The sequence below is a fragment of the Pseudopodoces humilis genome, chromosome 1 (assembly GCF_049639895.1).
Source record: "Pseudopodoces humilis isolate 2021_Gansu_Grassland_sample_001 chromosome 1, ASM4963989v1, whole genome shotgun sequence".
Classification (NCBI taxonomy): domain Eukaryota; kingdom Metazoa; phylum Chordata; class Aves; order Passeriformes; family Paridae; genus Pseudopodoces; species Pseudopodoces humilis.
In genome coordinates this window covers 132,153,690-132,174,637 of record NC_142200.1, presented here as the reverse complement: position 1 = coordinate 132,174,637, position 20,948 = coordinate 132,153,690, and the positions used below count along the sequence as shown (strand labels likewise).

Genomic DNA, 20,948 nt, shown 5'->3' with positions numbered 1-20,948 from the left:
TAAAATGATGTGGCTTAGAGCCAGCTCAGGCTCCCATCCTTGTGGACGCAGCACAGCTCTTGGTTGTAGTATGAGCTCAAAAACAGAGGCTTTCACAAAACTAAAGCATAAATAGATGTTTATTTAACTAATAAAAATAGTGAAAATTGATTTTCAACTGTTTTCATTTGCTTGATAGCACTTCCTATGTCATTTAGTTAATATTTAATGTGATTTATCTTGTTGTGCCTATGTACCAAGTAAAATTACTATTTCAGTCACTGCATCACACAAAGATTTCCTTCCACAAATATTTTATACTCTAAAGCAAAGAGACTTAACAGACAAATAAAATCACATTCAGGTGATCACAATACTGAAATATATTTAAAAGTAAGAAGAGTGAGGTCACAAAAACTTCTCATTAGGAAAGTTTTAAATCTGTTCCAGAAAATAAACCTCAAGTCTGCACTATGTGAAACAGTTTTGGTTAAAGAGCTATATATTATGTGTCATTGGCATGCCTTGACATTACGGAATACAATCAGAATATTGGTCTAATTTGAGGGGAAAATAATGTCAGTTATCACACATCATAAAGAAGACATAGGATCTACAATGCTATCAAAGGTTAATTAAAATTAATTACTCTTTGATTTCAGGATTCTTCACTTTTTACTCAGAAAAACTTCACATTAAGTCCTTGAATTTTGCTTTACATTACACAGTAACTCAAGGGATTTTTGAATGAGCTGGTTAAAGAAGAATTGCAGGCAGTTACAAAATGCCAGTTAGAGCTGAATATTTTATTTTCTCCCTTTAGGGAGAGGGACTAACATGTTAGAAATTGATAAGATCTGGAAAACAGCCTTGCTAAAACTTGTGATGAAAATTACCAAAATATTAAGCTTCTTTTTTAAAAAAAAAAAAAAAAAAAATAGCAGTGTTACAGGATGCTATTTCCCAAAGGAAATCCTGTATCAATGTAATTTAAATTTGGTTGTTTTTACTCACCCACTTGTTCTGCCCCTGATATGTTTTAAGTAATTTCTATTTAACATAGCAGGAACATAAAAAATAATCCTTATGCAAGTACTCACGAAGCTAATTGCCATAATAAAATTTGGTCTTCTCTTGTATTGATTGTGACCAGATTTCCACCTATTTCTCTACAGAATTCTTCAGCTTCAAACCAAGACTTCTTTTGGTTTCCCTCTCTCACAAAAAACTGTTGAGAACAAAAATTAAAAATAAATTGCTAAGTTTGTAAACTTACAGAATATATGTAATTCAAATCACATCATTTTGGCACCCCTTTATTCTTGAGTGAGACAACATGACACCTGTCCAAGCCTCTAATATTAAACATTAAGAATGTGAAGTGTAAATAATTTTTTCATAGCATCATCTATTTTAAAATAAAGCAAAATTAGTAGAGGCATCTGAGGAGAACAAAAGGTATCAGAATGTGCTGAGGAGAGAAAACTACTCTGTAACTTAATTGGAATTTTGTCCACTGAAAGGCTGAAAAAAAGATGGAAAAACTGAACCATGGCATTTGCAGTAGAAAGCAGGCGATTTTTGAGAAAAGGAAGGGGAAGGGTAGGTCAGTGAGTTGGGGGAGAAAAGACAAATAGCAGAAAGCTGTTTGGACAAGTGTGGACCCCAGCTGAGGAAGAGGTTTTTGTATTGAGGTGCAAGCATACAAGTACAAAACACGCTTTCTGCCATGAAGAACATACATTCTTGGACTAAGGATATGTTTAACAGGACTAAATGCTTGACATTTTATGGAAATGACAATTAAAATTTTGGTAAATGGCCAATATAATGATAATTACATATGACATGGAAGCTCTGACCCTTGTAAATACAGGAATAAAATCAGCTCTGGTTTCCCAACAGGCAGAGGGTCTCAGGAAAGCAAGTGAGAGCAAACTTTATATGAAGACATGGAAAAACAAGGCTGCATATTTATTTACTTGATCTATATTGTCTTTTATTTCCTTTTTCCCTTTGCAAAAGAGAGAGCTGTATAAGGCATTTTTAGCTAAATCAAGAGAATGCTCAAAAGTTTTACTTGCTGAAGAGTCTCCGACTAAACCCAGATCCAAAAGTATTGCTGCGAGTACCACATGCTGTATGAGAAAAGGTTGGCATGGGCATGGTTTCTCTCAGAAACACTGAAACATTGTCTTATGCAAATGACACTGCCAACTCTTGAGATGTAATACTGTTTTTCCTGAAGTTCCAAACCCCTGGAAGCAAATAAATTAGGTGAGGTTCTCACCTGGCATTTACATAAAATAAAGCATAGTTCTAGCACTTTGTGTTCATCGTTTTCCATTGCTGACTTTCATTACACTTGATGGATTTTTTTTCCCCCCATGCGTTCTTGCCTTGAATACCAAAGAGAAGATCATTCCCAAAAAATGCCGCAGCATCTTGGTGACCAGGGCACTGTCCCCTGGTCTGCCCCACGCTGAGGCTCCCAGTGAGGGTGGACACACACTTACTTTGAGGCATGAGTCTGCCTGGGCGGCTCTGTCCCAGCCTTCGGCACACGTGGCCACAGGGACCTGTTCTGGAGGAGCAGGAGGTGGCACTCCTGCTGCCCGCTGTTTGCAGAGATAGTTTGATGTCTTCTCACAGCTAACGACATCCCATAATCCAGCTGCAATTCCAGTTCCCATGACAACACAGCCTCGCTCTTTCCCTTGGAGATGTGGAAAAGAAAGTAGTAAAAACTAAAACGTTAATTGCTGTCTAAGGAATGAGACCTTTACTTTTATTCATTGAAAATTAGGAAAAGAAAGGTGCAGATTATGCAGATTAAAAAATATCCTGGCTATAAAACTAGTTTTAATACCACCTGTCAGAGGCCACATATGGGTCAATGAGTGCCAGTAACACAGCTTTACCAAAACCAGAGATTTGCAAGTTCAGAAAACAAAACTTCCTTATCTTGACACCCCAGGGAAATCACAGGGAAAATAGCTCTTGATTATTTTTACATAACAAATGACCTGACAAGTACTGTGGAGTTCTCAATATCCTGGTAACTCAATTTTGAGAAGGGTGATGTCAAGCACAACAGGTTTGAGTGCAGCTGCACTCCTGTTGAAGGGGTTGAGCCCATGCACAGCTTACCTGGCATGGCTGTGTTCCAGTGTGTGAACTGAGGAGTTTCTCCATTGGTCCACCTGAAACTCCCTCCTTCTTCTGTGTCAGAGAGACCAATCCAAAAATATTTTTCAGACCTCAGCCCCGTCAGACTAATCAGAAATGTTTGTTCATTTCTGCAGTGGGAAACAGTGTTCATTCACAGCCTGTTAGTGTATAATATTAATCTAAGTGACACAATCAGAGGAGTGTTAACATGACCCCAAAACAACAGCTCCTCAGTGAAGTTCAGCAAAAACCCTGGTAGTCTTTAAACCTCAGTCAAAAGAATTTCATGTGGGACAACTTTCTCCTTTCAGCTGAAGGAATCTGAAAGTCACAAATTGCTGTTCACATGGGCTTCTAGTTGTATTCTACTCTTTCCACTGTCTTTCCAAATCTTTGAGGTGCCTCAAACAGACCACCAAGACAGGACCAAGCCGTCAGCTTTGCTACCCATCGCCTCTGAAGGCTGGCATGTTCCTCAGGGGCCATGAAGCCTCTGAAGCCTGACAGTGATGTAGGCAGATTAGAGATGATAAATTCTGGCTGTCAGAAGGCAGGTTCTGGGGAAAATTTCCTACATTTGTTCAGAATTTGGCTTAGAAGGTAGTTTAGGAAAATATTTTTATTAAAGCTTTCTGTGATAATGAGAGACCAGCTGTCAATAAGTAGATGAAAATTGTACTTACTGTCCAACAGAAAATAATCCCAGCAAACCCAAACACATGAAAAAGAAAACAAAAAACTCCACCAAAGCCAGCAGTTTCCTTAATTAAAAATTAAAAGAGGAAACGGTGTAACTCAAGAAGCCCCCAAATTTTAAAATTTCTATAATGGATTAAGTAGATAGCCCTACAACATGGAGGTGTGTGTTTTGGGTTTATTTTTCCTGCATGGATAGTCTTTGCATGCCTTGCTACAATAAAATTTTTTGAAAAGTGCTGATAAAACATTTTGATGGGTTCAAAAAATGGAAAAGTTTTGCAAGTTTCTACATTAAAACACTGATTTTATAAAAAGTTATTTTCCCACCTGCTTTCCACTGTTGCTAGATAAGCTTTGCTCTGTTCACACGTCTTATTTGCTTCTGAGAATGTCAAAAGTGCAGAACCCACCAAGTAACAGTGAAAACCATATCTTTTCCAACCCTGTGACAAACATAAGATTTTTAATGTGTAATGGAAAGAGACTTCAATGTAAAAATTTCTTCACTCTTTTGTGTATAAATATTCAATGCTCAATTTGTTACAGCTTAGTTTAAAACTAAAATGAGACTGGGCTGACCTTTAATAAATAAAATCAATTTTCTTATTCTGTTCACTCTTACAGGAAGCCTTTTTGTTTAAGGGATGACATTCATATCTTAGTTTTCATCTCTTTTATGCATACATGACTTTTCAAAGAAAATTGTGACTGCTACCTGCTGTGGCTTCCCAGTGCTCTGTAAGGTTGGGATTATGCAAACTGAGTCCATAAAGAGTCTGTGGTTCATTCAGGGGGACCTGCAGCTGCAGCTTTCCAGAGCTGCACAATCAGACATCACAAATATTGAAATATTGCAAAATATTGCAGACCAGAAATGAATTCACATACAAGCACAAAGCTTCCCCTGTCACTCCCAAGTACAAGGAGTGAAGAGATTTTCTGAGCCAAGAGGAATTCAGGATTCAGATTGTTTTCAGGGAGAGCTGAAAGGAAGAGTATCAGTAACACAACTCCACTTCTTCCTGCTCTTACAATGCAATACAGACACCATGGTTTTCTGAATCACAGGTTGGCTCATCTGGGAATGGAGGGCAGGGCAGTATTCACGCACATGTAAATGAATCTCAACTTCCTTGAAAATTTTCAGAACAAAAATTTAAAATGCACATGTATTAGTAAACTGCTTGCGGAAGAGACCAGCGTTCCTCAGCAGTGGGTTTTCTATAATATACAAAGACAGTATCCAAAAGAAGCAAGAACTAGTAAATTACTTCCTGTACATTTCTTTGAAGATTATTATTTATGAGAGAGCATTTACTTTCTGGCAGCCTGGGTCTTCAATTATCTCTTTTTCAGAGGATTGTGATGAAGGCTTCTTTTTACAGATGTAACCAAATTGCTTATAACAAACATCAGTTGCCCAGTATCCATCCTAGAATAGCAGGGAGAAAGAACAAATGTCAAGAAAGGGCACACATAAGCACAGCTAGTGTTTCTCTTTCTTCACAGGGCCAACTGGAGATTTATTAAAAAGTATTAGACACATCTGTAAGTACTAGTTTAAGATCTACTTAATGCTGGTTTGAGGTGAAAGAAGGAAATTAACATTTTGAAGTCTCTATATTACTTCTTATCATAACTTTTAAATGAAAGGATTTGTAAAGATCCATCTCATCTGGGGCTGATAGGATCTGCTTTTGGAGAAGGATTATTTCAATACACTGCTGGAAAAAAGATGAATTAAATCGAACATCTGATAGTGTTGCAGTAAATCTAACTATTTTATCCATCAAAGAATCTGAATGTGACTGACTACTTTAAAAAAAATACAGCCTATTTAAGTAGAGCTTTCTCCTAATCCCCCCATGAAATCTAGTTTGGGGTCAATTCTTTTGGTGCCTAACACTGGCAAACATTAACATTATTCTATGACATAAAAGTTCTCTCAATAACAGCATGGATTTCATACCAACATTTTCAATTTTTTTCTTTCAAAATTCGTGACATTTTTTGTATTTGCATACACAAAAAATGCACATGAAGGTAAATGTATCAAACCATCCTGCCTTGCAAGAAAACAAAGTTTGTGAGTCAAGCAGTCAGAAATACTATAGAACTTGATACTATTTTTTTGCAAGGTAGATGACAGCTGAAGAAACATGCCTAGTGCCAGCTCTCTGTGCCTCAATGTCATGTCTCAGTGACGTGACACTGAGGGACAAAATTGTCTATCTGACTGGAATATGAGGTATGCAAATAGCACCTATGGTACCCACATATGATATTAACTAGTTCATCCCTATTCTTCTCCCAGAGCTTAAACTTTTGCTTTTCTGAAACCAAGGGAAAGAATTTAATGTAAAATTTCTGGATCAGAATTTCCACCAGACAAGGAATTTCAGAAGGGGGTACTAAGAAAATGCTTCCTCTCCTTCTGATGTCTCCTGACGCCTGAACTTGTCTTCTGGTCGGTTGATACCAAATTTTGGGCCAAAAGTATTTCTAGGTGATATAAAGGATGATACCCAAATAAGCACATGAGTAATTGATTTTGGGTTGATGCAGTTAGTAATTTGCAGTGCTGTAAAATGAGTGCATGTTATACCTGCCCCTTCATAGCTACGCACTCCTCCTGACCACTCGTGTGGATGGGATGCCTGCGCTGCCATTTGGTGAACGTCACAGGAGTCCCGTCACTCCACTCAAAGTAGAAGTGAACCTTCAGGTCATTCAGACCCAGCCACAGCTCTTCTGTTGGCTCTGAAGCATGACAAGAAAGAGGTTTTGTTACTCTCCACTGTGCAGTGAATGTTTCCACATGCAGAACCAGCAGGGACTGATATATTTGGACACAAGATTGTGCTTTTATAAAAATGCTGTTCACTCTCAGATCTCTATAAGATATATATGGTGGAAAAATCTTCAGATTGCTTTCAGAAATGCTGATTTTAATGAACATAAGGCTCTTTACACCAGGCAGAAGATTTTTGCAAACTTTCTGTGTTTCAGAGCAACAAAATGGTCCTGAGCATGAAGACACTGAATGGCTGTGGGTGTCCCATCTCTCAAGAGATCATACTGAGTCCAAGCCATGAGGACACCTGTCAGCACTAGAGGAGTGGTGCTGGCCCATCAGGTGTGTTCACCAAGGCCAGCATCTGCAGTGTCAGGACTGGTTACCGATCCAAGGAGCATCAGAAGTGAAAAGATATTGTTTTCTTAGAAGGATAGATAGCAAGAGGTTAGCGTCAACAAGAGGTTTGAATCTCAACAAGAAGCTTATCTTCTAGGTTTGAAGCTCAGTTCTAAAGCCTTGTACATAGAATATAGGTGCCAAAAGTGCAATTAGAGATCTTTATGTGTCTCTGGGAAGAATACCTTTTTTTGTTTTCTTCCCCTCCTTTATAAGGTTTTACAATGTGGATTACGTCTTAATAAACATAGATATAGTTCTGTATTTATGCAGCAGCAACAACATTAAAGAGCATGGTAAGTTGAATTCAGGCTTTCACTAGTGATATTTCAGAGAAAGCATTAATATTTAATCTGAAGTTCAGCTTTTATGTCACAGATGGAACAAATGAAATATGGGCCTACATATATACTCACTGTAACCAAGCTGTGACACTAGAAAGCTGAATTCTGCAATGTTGTGGATGCTTGCCAAATCTCCATCTTGCTTTTTACATGAATACAGAGCATCTTCCCATGTTTTGGGGTCCCGGTGAATGCTGTAGCAGTGACCTGTGTATGGCCACCAGCCATCTGTGCACTGAACAGGCCTCAATTCCCCTAAAATCAGAACACAATTTTTCAGAACAAGAGGAAAATAAAGGACATTAGAATGAGATCTCTTGAGTACTCTTTACAAAAATGGGACTATATGAATAAACATAAAGCTGTAGCTGGAAATGCAAAGTACATTCAAATTAAAAGCAAATATCATTAAGGCACAGGATGCTAAACATGTAAATAGAATTAATTCTCCTTAAAAAGAGAACCACTGAAAAATGCCCACATTGTGTCAGAAATGCAATTTGAAATAATGATCAGTGAGAAAAGAGAGAACAAAGCAGACATCAGCCTCTCCTCTGTCCCCCAGCACCACTTGGTCTTCTCCTGGCTTTGGTGACTCACGTTGTCTCTGCCTGCTGGTCTATGGTTTCTCACAAACATATTTTTAGGTATGGAAAAGCATGAAGCAGTTGACAACTGCAGATCAGTAAACATTGTAAATCAGTGGGGACTATGAGTATCCTCTCAGTGGCTTTTTTATAACTTAAATTCTTAAAACTTACCTTGGTCTTGCTTTAAAAATAGAATCCTGCATTTCTTTTTAAGGTTAATACTGGAATAAAGATTCTCTGAATTTATTTCTCTACTTTGTTTAGTATAACTCATTCTTTAAAAGTAGATTTTACAACAGCCCCAGGTGACAGCCTCCAGTGGGCCCCTCTTGCGTGGGGCATGTTCGCAGTGCTGGTGTGTTGGGTGGCCCACGGGTGCAACGAGGTCTGTGTCAGTGTTGTTGCTGCTCTTGCTCTGCTCATATGAAACCAAAGCAATGCAAACTGCAGACATCAGACAGAGGAGGACTTTTCTCATGAATATACGAGTAACTTCAGTTATTCACTTGAAGCAAGTGAGAATAATATTTCTACCATATTTATGCAAATTTACTTTTTGGCGCTGGTTACCATGACAGAGTATCTACAATTTGTCTCACAAGAATGAATGATAGAGTGATGGAACAAAATAGTAATATTTTCCTATGAATGTTTAATACCCAAAGGGAGAAAAAAGGCAGCATATAAAAGTCTGTGTGTGTCATGTATAGCTGTATTTTTCGAAGGTTTCTAATGTCTTTGTTGAAAAATGATGTTTCATACAAGTTCCTCTTTCTAGAAGTCATAAAAGACTTTATTTTGATTTAACTAACCTACCTTTGGGCATAATGTCAGGCTTTGAACTGAAGGATCCTTTTTTACAAATGTAGCCTAGTCTCTGGTTGCATGCTTGGTTTTCCCATTTAGCATTCTTTCTTGGATTCAACAGCCCACAGATTTTCCCAGGGAGCAGGAAAGGACTTCCTTTAAGTAAGAGAGAAAATAGAATCTCACAGCAAGAAATTAATAAAAAATATTAACAGAAGCATCACATTAATAGTGGAAAAATCTGCTTTTTATGATTCCTTGAATCACTAATAGGAAAAAGCTCTTCCCTACGGGATAACTGCCTTGAAGTTTATAGGATGCTACATTTAGTCAATACACTGGGAGTGAAATAATGACCCTACACTGACTTTATTATCAGGATAGTATTGGGAAATGTCTAATTCTTTTCCTGATACTCTGGTTATTACAGGAAGAACTGAAGAAACTGGACTTTTATCTTGTGTCAAAAACTTCCAAACTTTAGAATATTGAGCTTTAAGTTATATTATCCATCCAGTATATTTTAAGAGTTTCACAGTTCTGCTTTCCTATGAAATAGCTTTTTTCTTTTCTGTTGCAGCGTGCACCTCTGTAAGCAGCAAAGGAAATTTCCTGATACAGTTTTTGAAAACCATAGAAGAGAGTTTAATTTTTCCTTTGACACCCTGCAACTTTTCCAAAGCAGGAGACAGCTTGGAATACTCATGGCACAAAGCAAACACAGAACCAAAAATAAACTCCAAGAAGCAAGGAGAAGAACTCACCCTGTATGAGGAACATCACAAACCCACCCCATTTCCCTTCCTGGAGTGGCCCAGTGCAATTTCACATAAACTGTTGAGGAATTACAAACTGGCTCCCTAAGCTCCTCAGTGTTTAGAATTTTTCCAAACAACATAGTGTCATTGTTTGCTGAATATTTTGCTACCTTTGGAAGATTTGACTTGTATTCACACTTGCAGACAACATGCTAAGGAAAATTCTGATCTTTGATGTGTAGGGTTATGTATCACTCCAAATGACACCCTTTTGCATAAACAAGCTCTCTGTTTAGATAAGGAAATAGAATATGCTATAACTGATATCCACTGTGAACTCTGTAGTTTGAAAGTGTTAGTCTTAAAATGGGGATCTAGATCTTGAGCTGCTGTAAATCAGATTGGGCTTTCCTGAAATAAAGTTAGCTAGTGCAGTTTTTATTAGTTGGTGTCTTATCAGAATTAATTCAAAGATTATAAAACAGATACATCTCTTACCTGGAGCCCAGTTTAAATATCTGAAAGGGCTTTCCCCAGCCCATTGCCATCCACTGTTGAAATCCAAAGCATTCAATCCAATCCAGAAGGGAAAACCAAATTCTTTAGTTAGCTCTAAATTAGAAAAAAAAATAAAAATCCCTCAGTTGTATCTCCCTATTCTTATTCATAGTAAGATCATCCAAATGAAATTAAGTGAAAAGTAAGAAATCTGTATTTCTTAGTTTAAACCACCCCCAAACAAGTGCTTTCTGCATTACTGAGATGCACTGATAGCAAAAATCATCTGTAAATGATTTACCAGAGTTAGTAGGGCAAATTAACATCTTATTTCACTATTGAAATAAAATTCTATTTTACTCATTTGTTTTCATTAGAACATAAGACATGTAAAAAAGCTCTGATTTTCATAAAGGAATTTTGCTAAAGGTTTTCTGTGACAGATTTCATTGAGTAAAATAAAAAAAAATCATGTGTCACTAAATTTTTTCCAGCTTTTTTTTTCTTATGGGGATTTTTTCAAAGCCTCCTTTACATTCCCTATAACCAAACAGATGCCATGATACCTGTATCTGAAGTTCACTGGAGTTATTTTGATTTTATGTGTGCAAACATAACTATATTAGGACCAATCCAACCAATTGCCATATGTTCTCCTGAAAATATTAATAATCCTTGAAACACAGTGGAGAAATGTAAGTAGAGGACCAACCCATAGCCCTGGTCTGGAATGAGTGCCCTTGCACAAAGGTGAGCAGAGGAAACCCTTCCCCTGGACAGACTGCAGCAGCTCCCTTCTGGAGCACAGTGCTGGCATAGGGACACTTCCCTCCCAAAGAGGTTTGTGACCAATGCTTCATAAAAAACCCCCAGGCAGTGGAAGGGCAGCTCACACCATCCCCTTTTGGTGGGGAACCAACCACCCAAACCACCCCTGCCACCCTGCCCTCTTCCTTCACTGAGGCAGACAAGGCAGCCAACTTCATCTCAGCATATTTTAAGGTCTTGTTCTCTATCCTTTTACCTCCTATATATGCTTGTTCATGAGTCCCTGTAATGCTTAGCAGTTCTGCATTTTGCTGCTGACAGCTTTTCCTTGCTTGGTGCCATGTTAGAGCTGATTCTGAGTTTATCTGATAGTGAGTGCCGGTTGAAACATCTTCTGTCCAAAATCTTTCTGTGTCGTCTGGAAGAAGTGACAAAGAGCAGTGTTCTAGTGGACTCACATATACCAACTAAAAGAACACAAAGTGTTTAATAATGCAGAATCTCTAAAGATGCACACAACGCATCAGAAAAAAAAGTGAAATAACTCTAGGCATCATATTAGAAAAATGCATAATTTTTTTTTAAATTAAAAATGCTATTTTAAATTTTCTATGTTTTTAGAAAGGAGTGAATTGTTTCCCAATATTTGCCTTTGAATTTTCTCGTACTGAAAATGCAGTTCTGGGTAAACCAAACATATCTATTGATTGAAATAAAGAGATTTCAGAGTGAAGTTAAAGGAGAAAAGCAAGTATGTAGGTGAACTATGACCCTGGATGCTCTTCATACCTGATGGGTAGGAACTACCTCTTAGCTCACCTTCAAGAGAAGCAGTTTTTCCAAAAATGACAGAACGTGGCCTTTGACAACTTGAGAAACAATAAAAGAAGTCTGTGTAGCAGCAATGTACAGCTCAGCTGCTGTCTTTGCAGAGCAACTCACAATGCTTGGGGAAACTGCTGTGCTATTGGGAAGGCCACTGGTGAGAACAATACTTGTGTCTTGAACTGGAAGGATCCAAACATAAGTTCAGTGCCAGAGACAGAACAAAGTTGGGAGGGAAGGATAATTCTCACAACAGCATTTTTGTGTAGGCTGGCAATAGGAAACTAGAACAAGGTAGAAAATTCAAGGGGAAAAAATTAGAAAATGGCAGTTTAAGTGAGAATTTACTTACTTATAAGGAATGTCTGAGGAACAGGAATTTTTGAAAGGAAGATGAATGTCTAAATAATAAGATAGATGTATAAATCCTTGCAGTTCATGCCATGCACTTAAGTCCCATAAGAAACCCTGGTTCACAAAGAGAAACAGTCACCTCCAGCATTACAGGCAGAACCTTTCTGGGCTGAACCACTCTTTGGTGGCACCTCTTGCTCTCCATTCACTACAGAGAGAGCTCTTGGCCATTGGGACTAGTGTCCAGCCAGGTGACTTTCATTTGGGCTACCCTAACAAGGTCAGGCAGGCAGGTGTGCAGCTGGTAGCTCATAAAAAAACCTGGTAGCTCAAGAGATGGTTTTCTCAACAGTATTTCATGACAAGTTAATAAATAAAAGGCAAGACTTACTTATTAGTGGGCAAAACCCGTACAGTTCATCAGCATCAAAATCTGCAGTTGTTGCACACCAGAGGAGCCCATCTGACCTGCCAGCATCTGTGCACTCATTGTACTGCTTCTCTTTGTATTTGAAAGGGAACACACAAGGTTGTCCATTGGCATTTCCTCTTAATGTAAAAGTAACTAGGGGGGAAAAAAGTGTTAAAGGACATTAAGATAATAATAAGATCATATATCTAACTTTCTATTAATGGATCTATCTATTATATATTTGTCTATCTAAATGAGAAGTTATGCAATCTTTTAAAATTTATTTTAATTCTAATTTCCTCCATAGTGTAGCTACAGATTTTAAATAAAAATGTTTTAATAAAATGAGAAGTTTAAATACTGTGATTAGAATTTGGTATATATACACTGTAGGCAAGTCAAATTCTGTGATGGAAAGTTGGTGATACATTGTAGCTCCTGAAGAGAGAAAAACTACAAGAACTGAAAAAAAACAGTGAATTCACTGCATTTTTGTTTTCTGCACAGCTCAATAAGTTTACTTTATTTTCTTGATTAGTCTGTCTATAACCAATCTTTTATCCCATCTATTCCTCAACTGTTGAGAGAAAAAGGGTGGCTGACCAGAGAAAATACAGACCAGATTGTCATGAGCATATTTACACAGTGAAAATTTTAGGTTTCAGTAGCACATTTCTCCACTTGGAGAAGTCTTTCAGATTAATCCTGAACACAAATTCTTTAAGGTTAGCAGTGCTTCATATTTTTAAACTATTACATTATGATGGGAATGTTCTTTTATCCTGAAATTTCTGACATTGACTCAGTCTCACATTCATGCAAAGTGGTTCCTCCACTCAGTTCTCCACACATTACTGCTTTACCATTTCTCCCTGTAACTAATCCCAATGAATGAAAAACATCTTCAGAGTAGAACTGTTCTTCTAATTTGGTGAGGCTGGAGGGGAGGAGCCAGTTCATCCTTCTCATACCTCATGCCACAGGGCAGCAGAAAGAGAAACTCACACAGCTGTCACGTAAATATGGAAATCCCTCTGCTGATCACCACACCATGGGTGCAATGAGGAAGGTAAGTTGAAAGAGTTCCATGCTCCTTCATCATTCATTTCCCTCCCACACACTGCCACCTGATTTAATATTGCCACAGGAAGAAATTCCAGTTTAAAGATCCTTCTTTTATTACCTCAATTTTTCCATCATCCCTAAACACCCCCTGCTTTTATCCTGTGAATCAAGAACTGCCAGGGTACTTAACATACTCTTTTGATCATGTATCAAATCTGATAAAACATACAAAATAATCAATCTATGCATTAAAACTGTAAAGCTACCCAAGGTAAAGCATTCTCATGTCTAGTTTAATACAACAGGTAACTTACCTGATGACTGTAGTGAACATTGTATGAGGGAAAGGAAAACTAGAAACCTGGAGAAACTCATTGCAAATGTAACTTGCTTCTCATTCTTCTACCAAAAGTTGGATTAGAAGATTGGCAATATATAAAAATCCTTCTCTCTGTAGATAGTAATGGGTCCTTCTCTGTGACAACGGGTTGATGGATAAAGCTCTGCACTCTAAATAAGGAAATGTCCTGTCACATGGTATTTTGAAATAACTGGAGTGCACACTGTAAACACTGCTGTCTTTGAAGAGCAAGTCCCTTCCAAAACTGAAGCCTCCAACCTTGTAACTAGAGGTGGAGACAATTGTCGCTTCTGTGACATTGCTAATATCTAATATTAGTACAGGTTAGTTGTTGGGGTGCTATGCTGGACAGACCTGGAAAAGCAACTTGAGACCTGGGGACAAGAAACCCACAGTGAAACATCATCAATTAAAAATCTCAGTTTTAACCCTTACATCTCAGAAACAAGCAGAAGCAAAATCCCAGTGGTTCAATACATTGCAATAATGTCACAGCATTGTGTATGTAGAAGAAAGAGAGCAAACCATACAGAAACAGAAACTTTACAGTTTTCAGTGCATGATGTGTTCTTGCTCACTTTGAGGGAAGCATAGCATCATTATGCTGGTTTGTTTGATCCCAGTTTGGGGCTGGGCTGTTCATAATTGCTTGTCAAAGACCTGGAAAAAGTGAAAATGTTCAACACTGTAGTCTAGTGTAAGCTTCCCTATAACAGAAAGGAAACTTTTTCCTGGAGTACTTTAATCTTTACCAAGTAGAAGGATGTGTTTATCTACCTGAGAAATTCCTAAGGATGCTGTTTCAGGACAAAGCTGAAGACAAGCTAAGTTGGAAAAACTCCTTTTAACCTATGAGCAAAGTGCTCATCTGAAGACTTGTATTGGCATGGCAGTTTTTGTACAAATATGCTGCTAAGTCCTACCGCAAATGTTCACAAGTCCTGCTATTCATTTTGTTTGTTTACATCAGTGAAATTAAAAGAAGTTGTGATAATGAAATTGGAAAAATCAAGAAGTGAAATAGCCAGTAGTGAGATATAAATAGAAACTGAAGAGTGGATGTCATAGGAGGAGCAGGTATCATTGCTCTGACAAGGGAAATCCTAAGGGAAAATACCTGGAGGACACAATTCCTGCCCAGTTCTCTCATTTGCCTCACTAAATGCCAGCCTGGATCTAGTCCAAACTGGGCTTTCTCCTCCCTCTCATGTGAATGGATGCTTGTGAGGATTAGTCCAGGGCTACAGTGATGGGGAAAGATTAATGCAGACACTAGGGAAGGCTAAAAAGGAATTGAGTACTTCAGAGCTCTCCCTTTGGCATGACCAACCAGCTTCATGCCACCTGCAAATTTCTGGGGGCAGTTTCCAGTCTGCTGCTTAACACTTGGCGCAGTAACCTGTTCTCAGCAGTAATGCTTACTACACTCTTGATTGTATTTACACCAAGAAAACTGGAGTTCAGTGCTTAGGAAAACAACTGCATTAGTTGTTTGGTTTTTGGTTTCTTTGTATTTTTTTCCCCCAACTTTCCATCCTGTTCAATTGACTCTGCAGCCTGGGGAAGACAGGTTGTTTCCTGGGGATATCTGTTAAGCACTCTTTCTCATAAAGTATTTGGTTTCTTAACTGCATTTACAACTCACTTCAAAGCTATCTTGTAGTGCTTTCTACCATTTTTCTGACATCTAAAATTTAGTCTCTTGCAGATTTCTAGTACAGAACCATCTGCTGCAGTGCTTAGTTTTCTGTTCCTTTTTCTTGCATTTAAAAATGGGAAGTTGGTGCTTATTCAAGCTGAATTCAAAGTGCTGAGGAGAGAAGCCCTCCTTGTTACTGACAAAAGAGTTATTGTGCTGACAGGAGCACTTCCCCTTTTCCCTCACTTGATTCACAGGGAATGCTGAAGCCAAAAATTATATTAATAGAAAATGTATTTATTTCAAAGCATAAACAAAAAGAAACAAGGATGTCAGGGTAAGAATATTTTAATTCATGTAAGTGAACATAATACAGTTAAAAATCACATTATTGATCACATATTGAACTTACACCTGGTCTTAATATTCTATACTGTCATGAACCATGTTTTCCACAGCAGAAAATGAACATGACAAGATTTTTCTGAGAAAAGATTATGAAGCAGTTTTATTAGTGTAATATGATTTAGCTATAAGGAACAATAAAAGTACTGGTCTGATGCAGCAAAGTTTGTGGTGTTAAATGAGTTCAAGTTTGCAAAAGAATTATGTTCAAATTTTTGAGATTTTAGTGTCCACAATATCACATCATTGTGGTTCTAAATGGCATTCACACTTTATTGGACATTCATTCTCAGTAGCTGACTTCCACAGTCCTTTTCCAGTACATGCAATTGTTTGTGACAAGCTTTTTTGTGCGACCATCCTTGCTAAGGCACTTGAGAACATCTTGACAATTACAAAATTATAACATCAAACTCCAATTCTGATTTTGTAAAATATTCATGATAAAAAAAAATAATCAGATAGTGCAAAAAGAGGAAAGTGATTTAACTTAAGATTACACTAGATCTCACTTAAGATCTCACTACAGAGTTTTAACAAATATATCCTTTAATTTCAGTAACTTGCTGCTCCAAGTAACATGCCACAGGATCCGTTCTCACCAGTTCTTCAGTCACCAAGACATCAGTTTAATAGTGTTTCATTGCCAGAATCTGTTGAGAGCTGGCTTTGTCGATTTCTTCTGTAGAAATAGGCTGCCATGCCAGCTCCAAAACCAGTTAAAACAGCCAGGAAAATGAATGGCCAAACAGAGACATGAACAGGGGAGTGAGTGTCTTCATTCTTTTCCTTGCCTGAAATGAATCCATATAACTGTGAGAAACCATACCAGTTTTTATTTCCCCATAGAACATGAAAAGCATGAAGGAGATGCCTGAAGCTGAAGTAAATCTGAGGCCTGAATTGATGCTTTTCAGTAGTCAGGTCTCTGTTCCTAAAGCTAACATGGTTTTAGTGGATCTGGAGTACAGTGATGTACAATGCATGCAGTGGATGCTTGTGAGAATTCAATGAAAATGTATGCTTTAGATGCATATGGGATGCTAATTTTTGGAAATTAGTTTTACAATATTTTTTGTTACATGATTTATAATAATACTTTTGAAAGAAACTTTCATATACATCTACATCATTTCCAACAGCCTAGTTAAAGCACCCTGTAGTTTTTCTCAAAATTCTCCTCAAGTCTGGTCACTGCTTGCCAGCTCAGGGTTAGCCCTGCAGCAGTTCCTGTTGGCCAAGAAGAGGTGAGTGAAAGGCATGGTGGGGTTACCCAGAGGGATTGATAACCGTGAGAGATTGATAACTACTGATAACCTCAGAAGGACTTGCTCTCTAAAAAAGAGTGTCTTGGAAGAACTCACTTTAAGTTCTTCCTCTATTTAGATTTTTATTAATTTTCCTGTGAAACTTCTTACCTCCTTGCTTTATGGGACTCCCATTCGGCTCAACTTCAATGAATATCAGAGAGAAAACATATGACACTTTATTAGAATCCGTACATTTGACTGTTTGCAAAAATAGTACAGGAAAAAAAAACCCTGAAGTTCATTAGCAACATATATGTCTGCTATAAAAGGCAACAAACCGAGGCAAAAAATACATTGCTAAGCTTTCATCTTCCTACAGAACATTACTTTATCCACTTCTGAAACTTTATATTGTTTTTATATTATCAACATTAAAATACTGACTTCTTTCTATGTTCATTCAAAATACCTTTTCACATTTTTCCTAAAGTATTAATTTTAATGTACTAAGAACATGATGTATCACTTTGGAGATTTGTTTTACATGGCATATTTTAGGGAAGATCTGCATGCCCAGATGTTACAAAATTTTTGATTTCTAAACGTCTTCCCAAGAAAACACCTACTGAATCACATGAGTAAGCTTCCTATTCACCTCTGTGTAAGATAGAGATAAATGAAAGACCTCTATAAAATTGTTTTGTTGCTTTTGAAGAAGTGCAAAAAAAACCCCAGTTTGGCACTCAGAAATGAAGAATTATACGCATAGAAATAAAGATTTCTAAATTATCATGAAAATATTTCTCCTCTTGGCTCTTCCACATTATAGATTGCAAACACCCTTGACACCCAGAGGAGAATTTATAAAGGCAAAATGTAAAGTGAAAGCAAAGCAGAATGCATAATGAATAGATACAAAACAACTGTAATCCCTGCTGAGGCAGGAAATAGTATATATGGGAGCACTGTATGATTCAATGGATGAACTTCAGTGATTCCTTATTATTTAAGTACTGTGTAGGATGGAATGTAATTTGGATATTTTTAGTAAGTCTTTAATAGGGATTAACTAACTTACTGTCATGGGTATGTGTTGATTTAGGCACAGAAATTAACAGTGCATGGGAGATGAGCATTTCTTGGTTACAGTTCAGCGTCTTCTTCTAATTAAAGACTACTTGGAGAAATGAGTAAATGCTAACCACAAATTTTTTGTTATATCTTGAGATGTCTTTACATTGAAATTAAGTTTTTCAACTTTTCATCTGAATAATAGGATCCTAAAACTGACTTTAAAGCCAGCCTGTTTTTTTGGGGGGGGGGGGGTGGGGTTTCAACATAAGACAGAGATTCCACCATGATTTACTGGGAACAATGCACAATGCAAAAGCTGGAAAATGAAACCTGAGATCACAGCTACTGCAAAAGAAAGTGCAAAGGTTTAACAATGGCTACTTACCATTTTTTTAGGTTAGATAGATTGACTTTTAACATCTAGGTTAGAAGATTGAGATGATACTGCTTTCTTGCAGATGATTTCCTTTGTATCTCTGCTCGGGAATAATTCATGTAGTGTTCTATCTCTGAAGCATTAGTCTGGTATATATAATATTGTGTGAAATTTTCCAGAAATGCTGATAAGACAGCTTCTCTAATGACCTGAAGTTTTCATTTTGAAGGGAAGTGTTCCTCATATCAGAATTGCAACACAAACAGGTGACCTTTTAGAATCACTGAGGCATTACTGAAGCAGGGCCAATATGAAGCCAGTTTGGAATGTTGGGAAGTAATACATTTTTTGAGAATAACAAGCTGGAAGAGGAAGATTGATTATTCACTTTGATTCCTCTTTGCAAGGGTATAATAACTGTTACAATAATGAGTTCTTGGAATAGTCATACCCTTGCACAGGTGTTTGACAGGTGCTGTATCAATGCCTGTGTTAGGTACTCAAAAGCTTCTGAAAGTTTCATTCTCAACCTAGGCTGTACAGGATGTTACTCTATTTCCAGTGATGTGGACAGTTTGCAGTGTGCCAAAACAGGCAATTAAAAATGGTTAGAGAAGTGGGATATGCCAAACCAAACTGCCAGGAATTACTTCCAGACCTGTGGTGAAGAGCTGTAGCAGTTTTGAGTGAACAGATCTGTCTTGTCACTAGGGGCTGATGCACTGAGGGCTTACCTTTGGGTTTCTTGCAGATAAATCCTTTTTCAGCAGAGCAATCACTTTTGTCCCAATAGCCAGATGGTGCAGTTATTTCCACACACTGATGCTCCACACTGAACTCTTTTTCCTCCCAGTTAACAAAGTCCAGGACAGCATTATCTAGCCACAACCACTGGCCTACACAGCAACTCATAGAGTAAAAACAAAAATTAAAACATATCTATTTCATTAATATTTTAACTCCTTAGCTCAGCAATTTACTTTAAATATCTGTAGTAAGCCACTCTTCAGCAGAAACCCATTTTTTTTTGTAAAAGTACAGTAATCCTCACTTTTCTCATATTAGCAATGCATTTTTCCATTAAAAATTGAAATTAAGACATACCTTCCACATTCCGGTAAAGTCCTATCCAAAAGCCTCCAACTTTATTTCCAAGTGGTTGAATTTTATGAGTCAAAAAGTGAGATTCATCCATGTTTTCTACTGAAACCAAGGTAGCTCCTGAAAGGCATTAATAAGAAAATAACCATAACCTACATGAGCAACCACTGTAATTACCTCCTCTTTTTAGTCTGTACAAACAATAGCTTCTGGCAGCATGGATGCTGCTCTGTTGGTCTCTCCACTGCTTCTTTCAGAAGACAATGACCTGGAGGTACTTAGAGGCTGTGGCCCCCACTGCTGCCCCCAGGGCAGTATCCCACAAGCCAGGAGCTGATGGGGACCACATGCACAGGGAAGCTGTAGACCTGAGAGTACAGAAGGCTGCACAGTCACTTGTGACAGCTTATTTTCATTTTGCCAGCCTTAGAACAGCTGGCAATTTATTTTTTTTTTTTTTTAAATCAGTATCTTTATATTTTTAGGTCAGTTTTGTATAAACATTGGTACAAATCTTTTTATTTGATAAGAAGGCTCTCACCTAAGCGAGCACACTCAAGGGAGGCCAGTGCCCAGGTTCTCCCAGCTGATGCTTCAACATAGTAGCAGTGATCATGGTAAGGGATCCAAGCTTGGAGTTCATCTGCTTCAGGACAGTCTCCAGGCAGCTCAGCAGGGTCAGTAGGAGCTATCTCTAAAGAAGCCATACGGTATGAAATTGGTATTGCATTGTGAGTCATCTGTAATTCCATGGTACGTGTGTAAATAGTGTGGGATTTCTCTCACCCAGCTTTATCTGTCTGGACATCTACTCGTGACTAATTCCCACATTCCTCCAACCCAGACAACAGGGAGAGCCAAGCAGCCAAAAGTGTGAAACATCTTATTTCTCAGATCACATTCCTCAGGACAAGGAATCAAATTGCATCCTGCAACCTCTGCCTGCCTGCCTTGGCAGTACTGTGAGAAAAGCAAACCCTGAGGGATGATACAAATCTCAAATTTGCATTATCACAACACAGAAAGCTGTTGTAGGCCAATGAATCATCAATGCCACAGTCCCATGTTGTCAGGCTGCTCAGTCTCTTCAGGTTGTTATTTTATGAAAAAAAAAGCCATCAGTGGATCATGCCTCTGCCAAATTAGACTGCTTCTGATCACAGGTGAACTTCAGTTCATTTGATGGATCTGTAGTTCTTGCACTGCATAAGCAGAACAAATGTATGCAGCCTTAAAACATAAAGGAGAGAAAACAGCACAATTCTACAAAATCTAGATG

At 37.9% G+C, this 20,948-nt stretch overlaps 2 protein-coding genes across 4 annotated transcripts in view; both read right to left on the bottom strand.

The window, feature by feature from the left end:
- The window catches only part of LOC102105663 (macrophage mannose receptor 1-like), a 32,742-nt gene extending 18,766 nt beyond the window's left edge, over positions 1-13,976 (bottom strand). For both annotated transcript variants that reach the window (XM_014248458.2, XM_014248459.2), the window contains exons 1-12: positions 13,778-13,976; positions 12,378-12,551; positions 11,064-11,225; positions 10,040-10,153; positions 8,793-8,939; positions 7,459-7,641; positions 6,455-6,609; positions 5,168-5,281; positions 4,177-4,292; positions 3,130-3,278; positions 2,496-2,695; positions 1,080-1,207 (exon numbers count right to left, since the gene is read on the bottom strand). In XM_014248458.2, coding sequence (XP_014103933.2) covers positions 1,080-1,207; positions 2,496-2,695; positions 3,130-3,278; positions 4,177-4,292; positions 5,168-5,281; positions 6,455-6,609; positions 7,459-7,641; positions 8,793-8,939; positions 10,040-10,153; positions 11,064-11,225; positions 12,378-12,551; positions 13,778-13,838 — 1,703 coding nt within the window. In that variant the 5' untranslated portion in view covers positions 13,839-13,976. The remainder of the gene's footprint in view (positions 1-1,079; positions 1,208-2,495; positions 2,696-3,129; positions 3,279-4,176; positions 4,293-5,167; positions 5,282-6,454; positions 6,610-7,458; positions 7,642-8,792; positions 8,940-10,039; positions 10,154-11,063; positions 11,226-12,377; positions 12,552-13,777) is intronic.
- A 1,763-nt stretch (positions 13,977-15,739) lies between these two features.
- Positions 15,740-20,948, bottom strand: part of LOC102105848 (macrophage mannose receptor 1-like) — a 33,021-nt gene continuing 27,812 nt past the window's right edge. The window contains exons 26-30 of one of the 2 annotated variants that reach the window (XM_005519115.3): positions 20,211-20,363; positions 19,673-19,789; positions 19,303-19,464; positions 17,287-17,319; positions 15,740-16,662 (exon numbers count right to left, since the gene is read on the bottom strand). In XM_005519115.3, coding sequence (XP_005519172.3) covers positions 16,493-16,662; positions 17,287-17,319; positions 19,303-19,464; positions 19,673-19,789; positions 20,211-20,363 — 635 coding nt within the window. In that variant the 3' untranslated portion in view covers positions 15,740-16,492. Of the gene's footprint in view, positions 16,663-17,286; positions 17,320-19,302; positions 19,476-19,672; positions 19,790-20,210; positions 20,364-20,948 lie in introns of those variants that run through there. The other variant, XM_014248457.2, reaches the window with a different exon arrangement.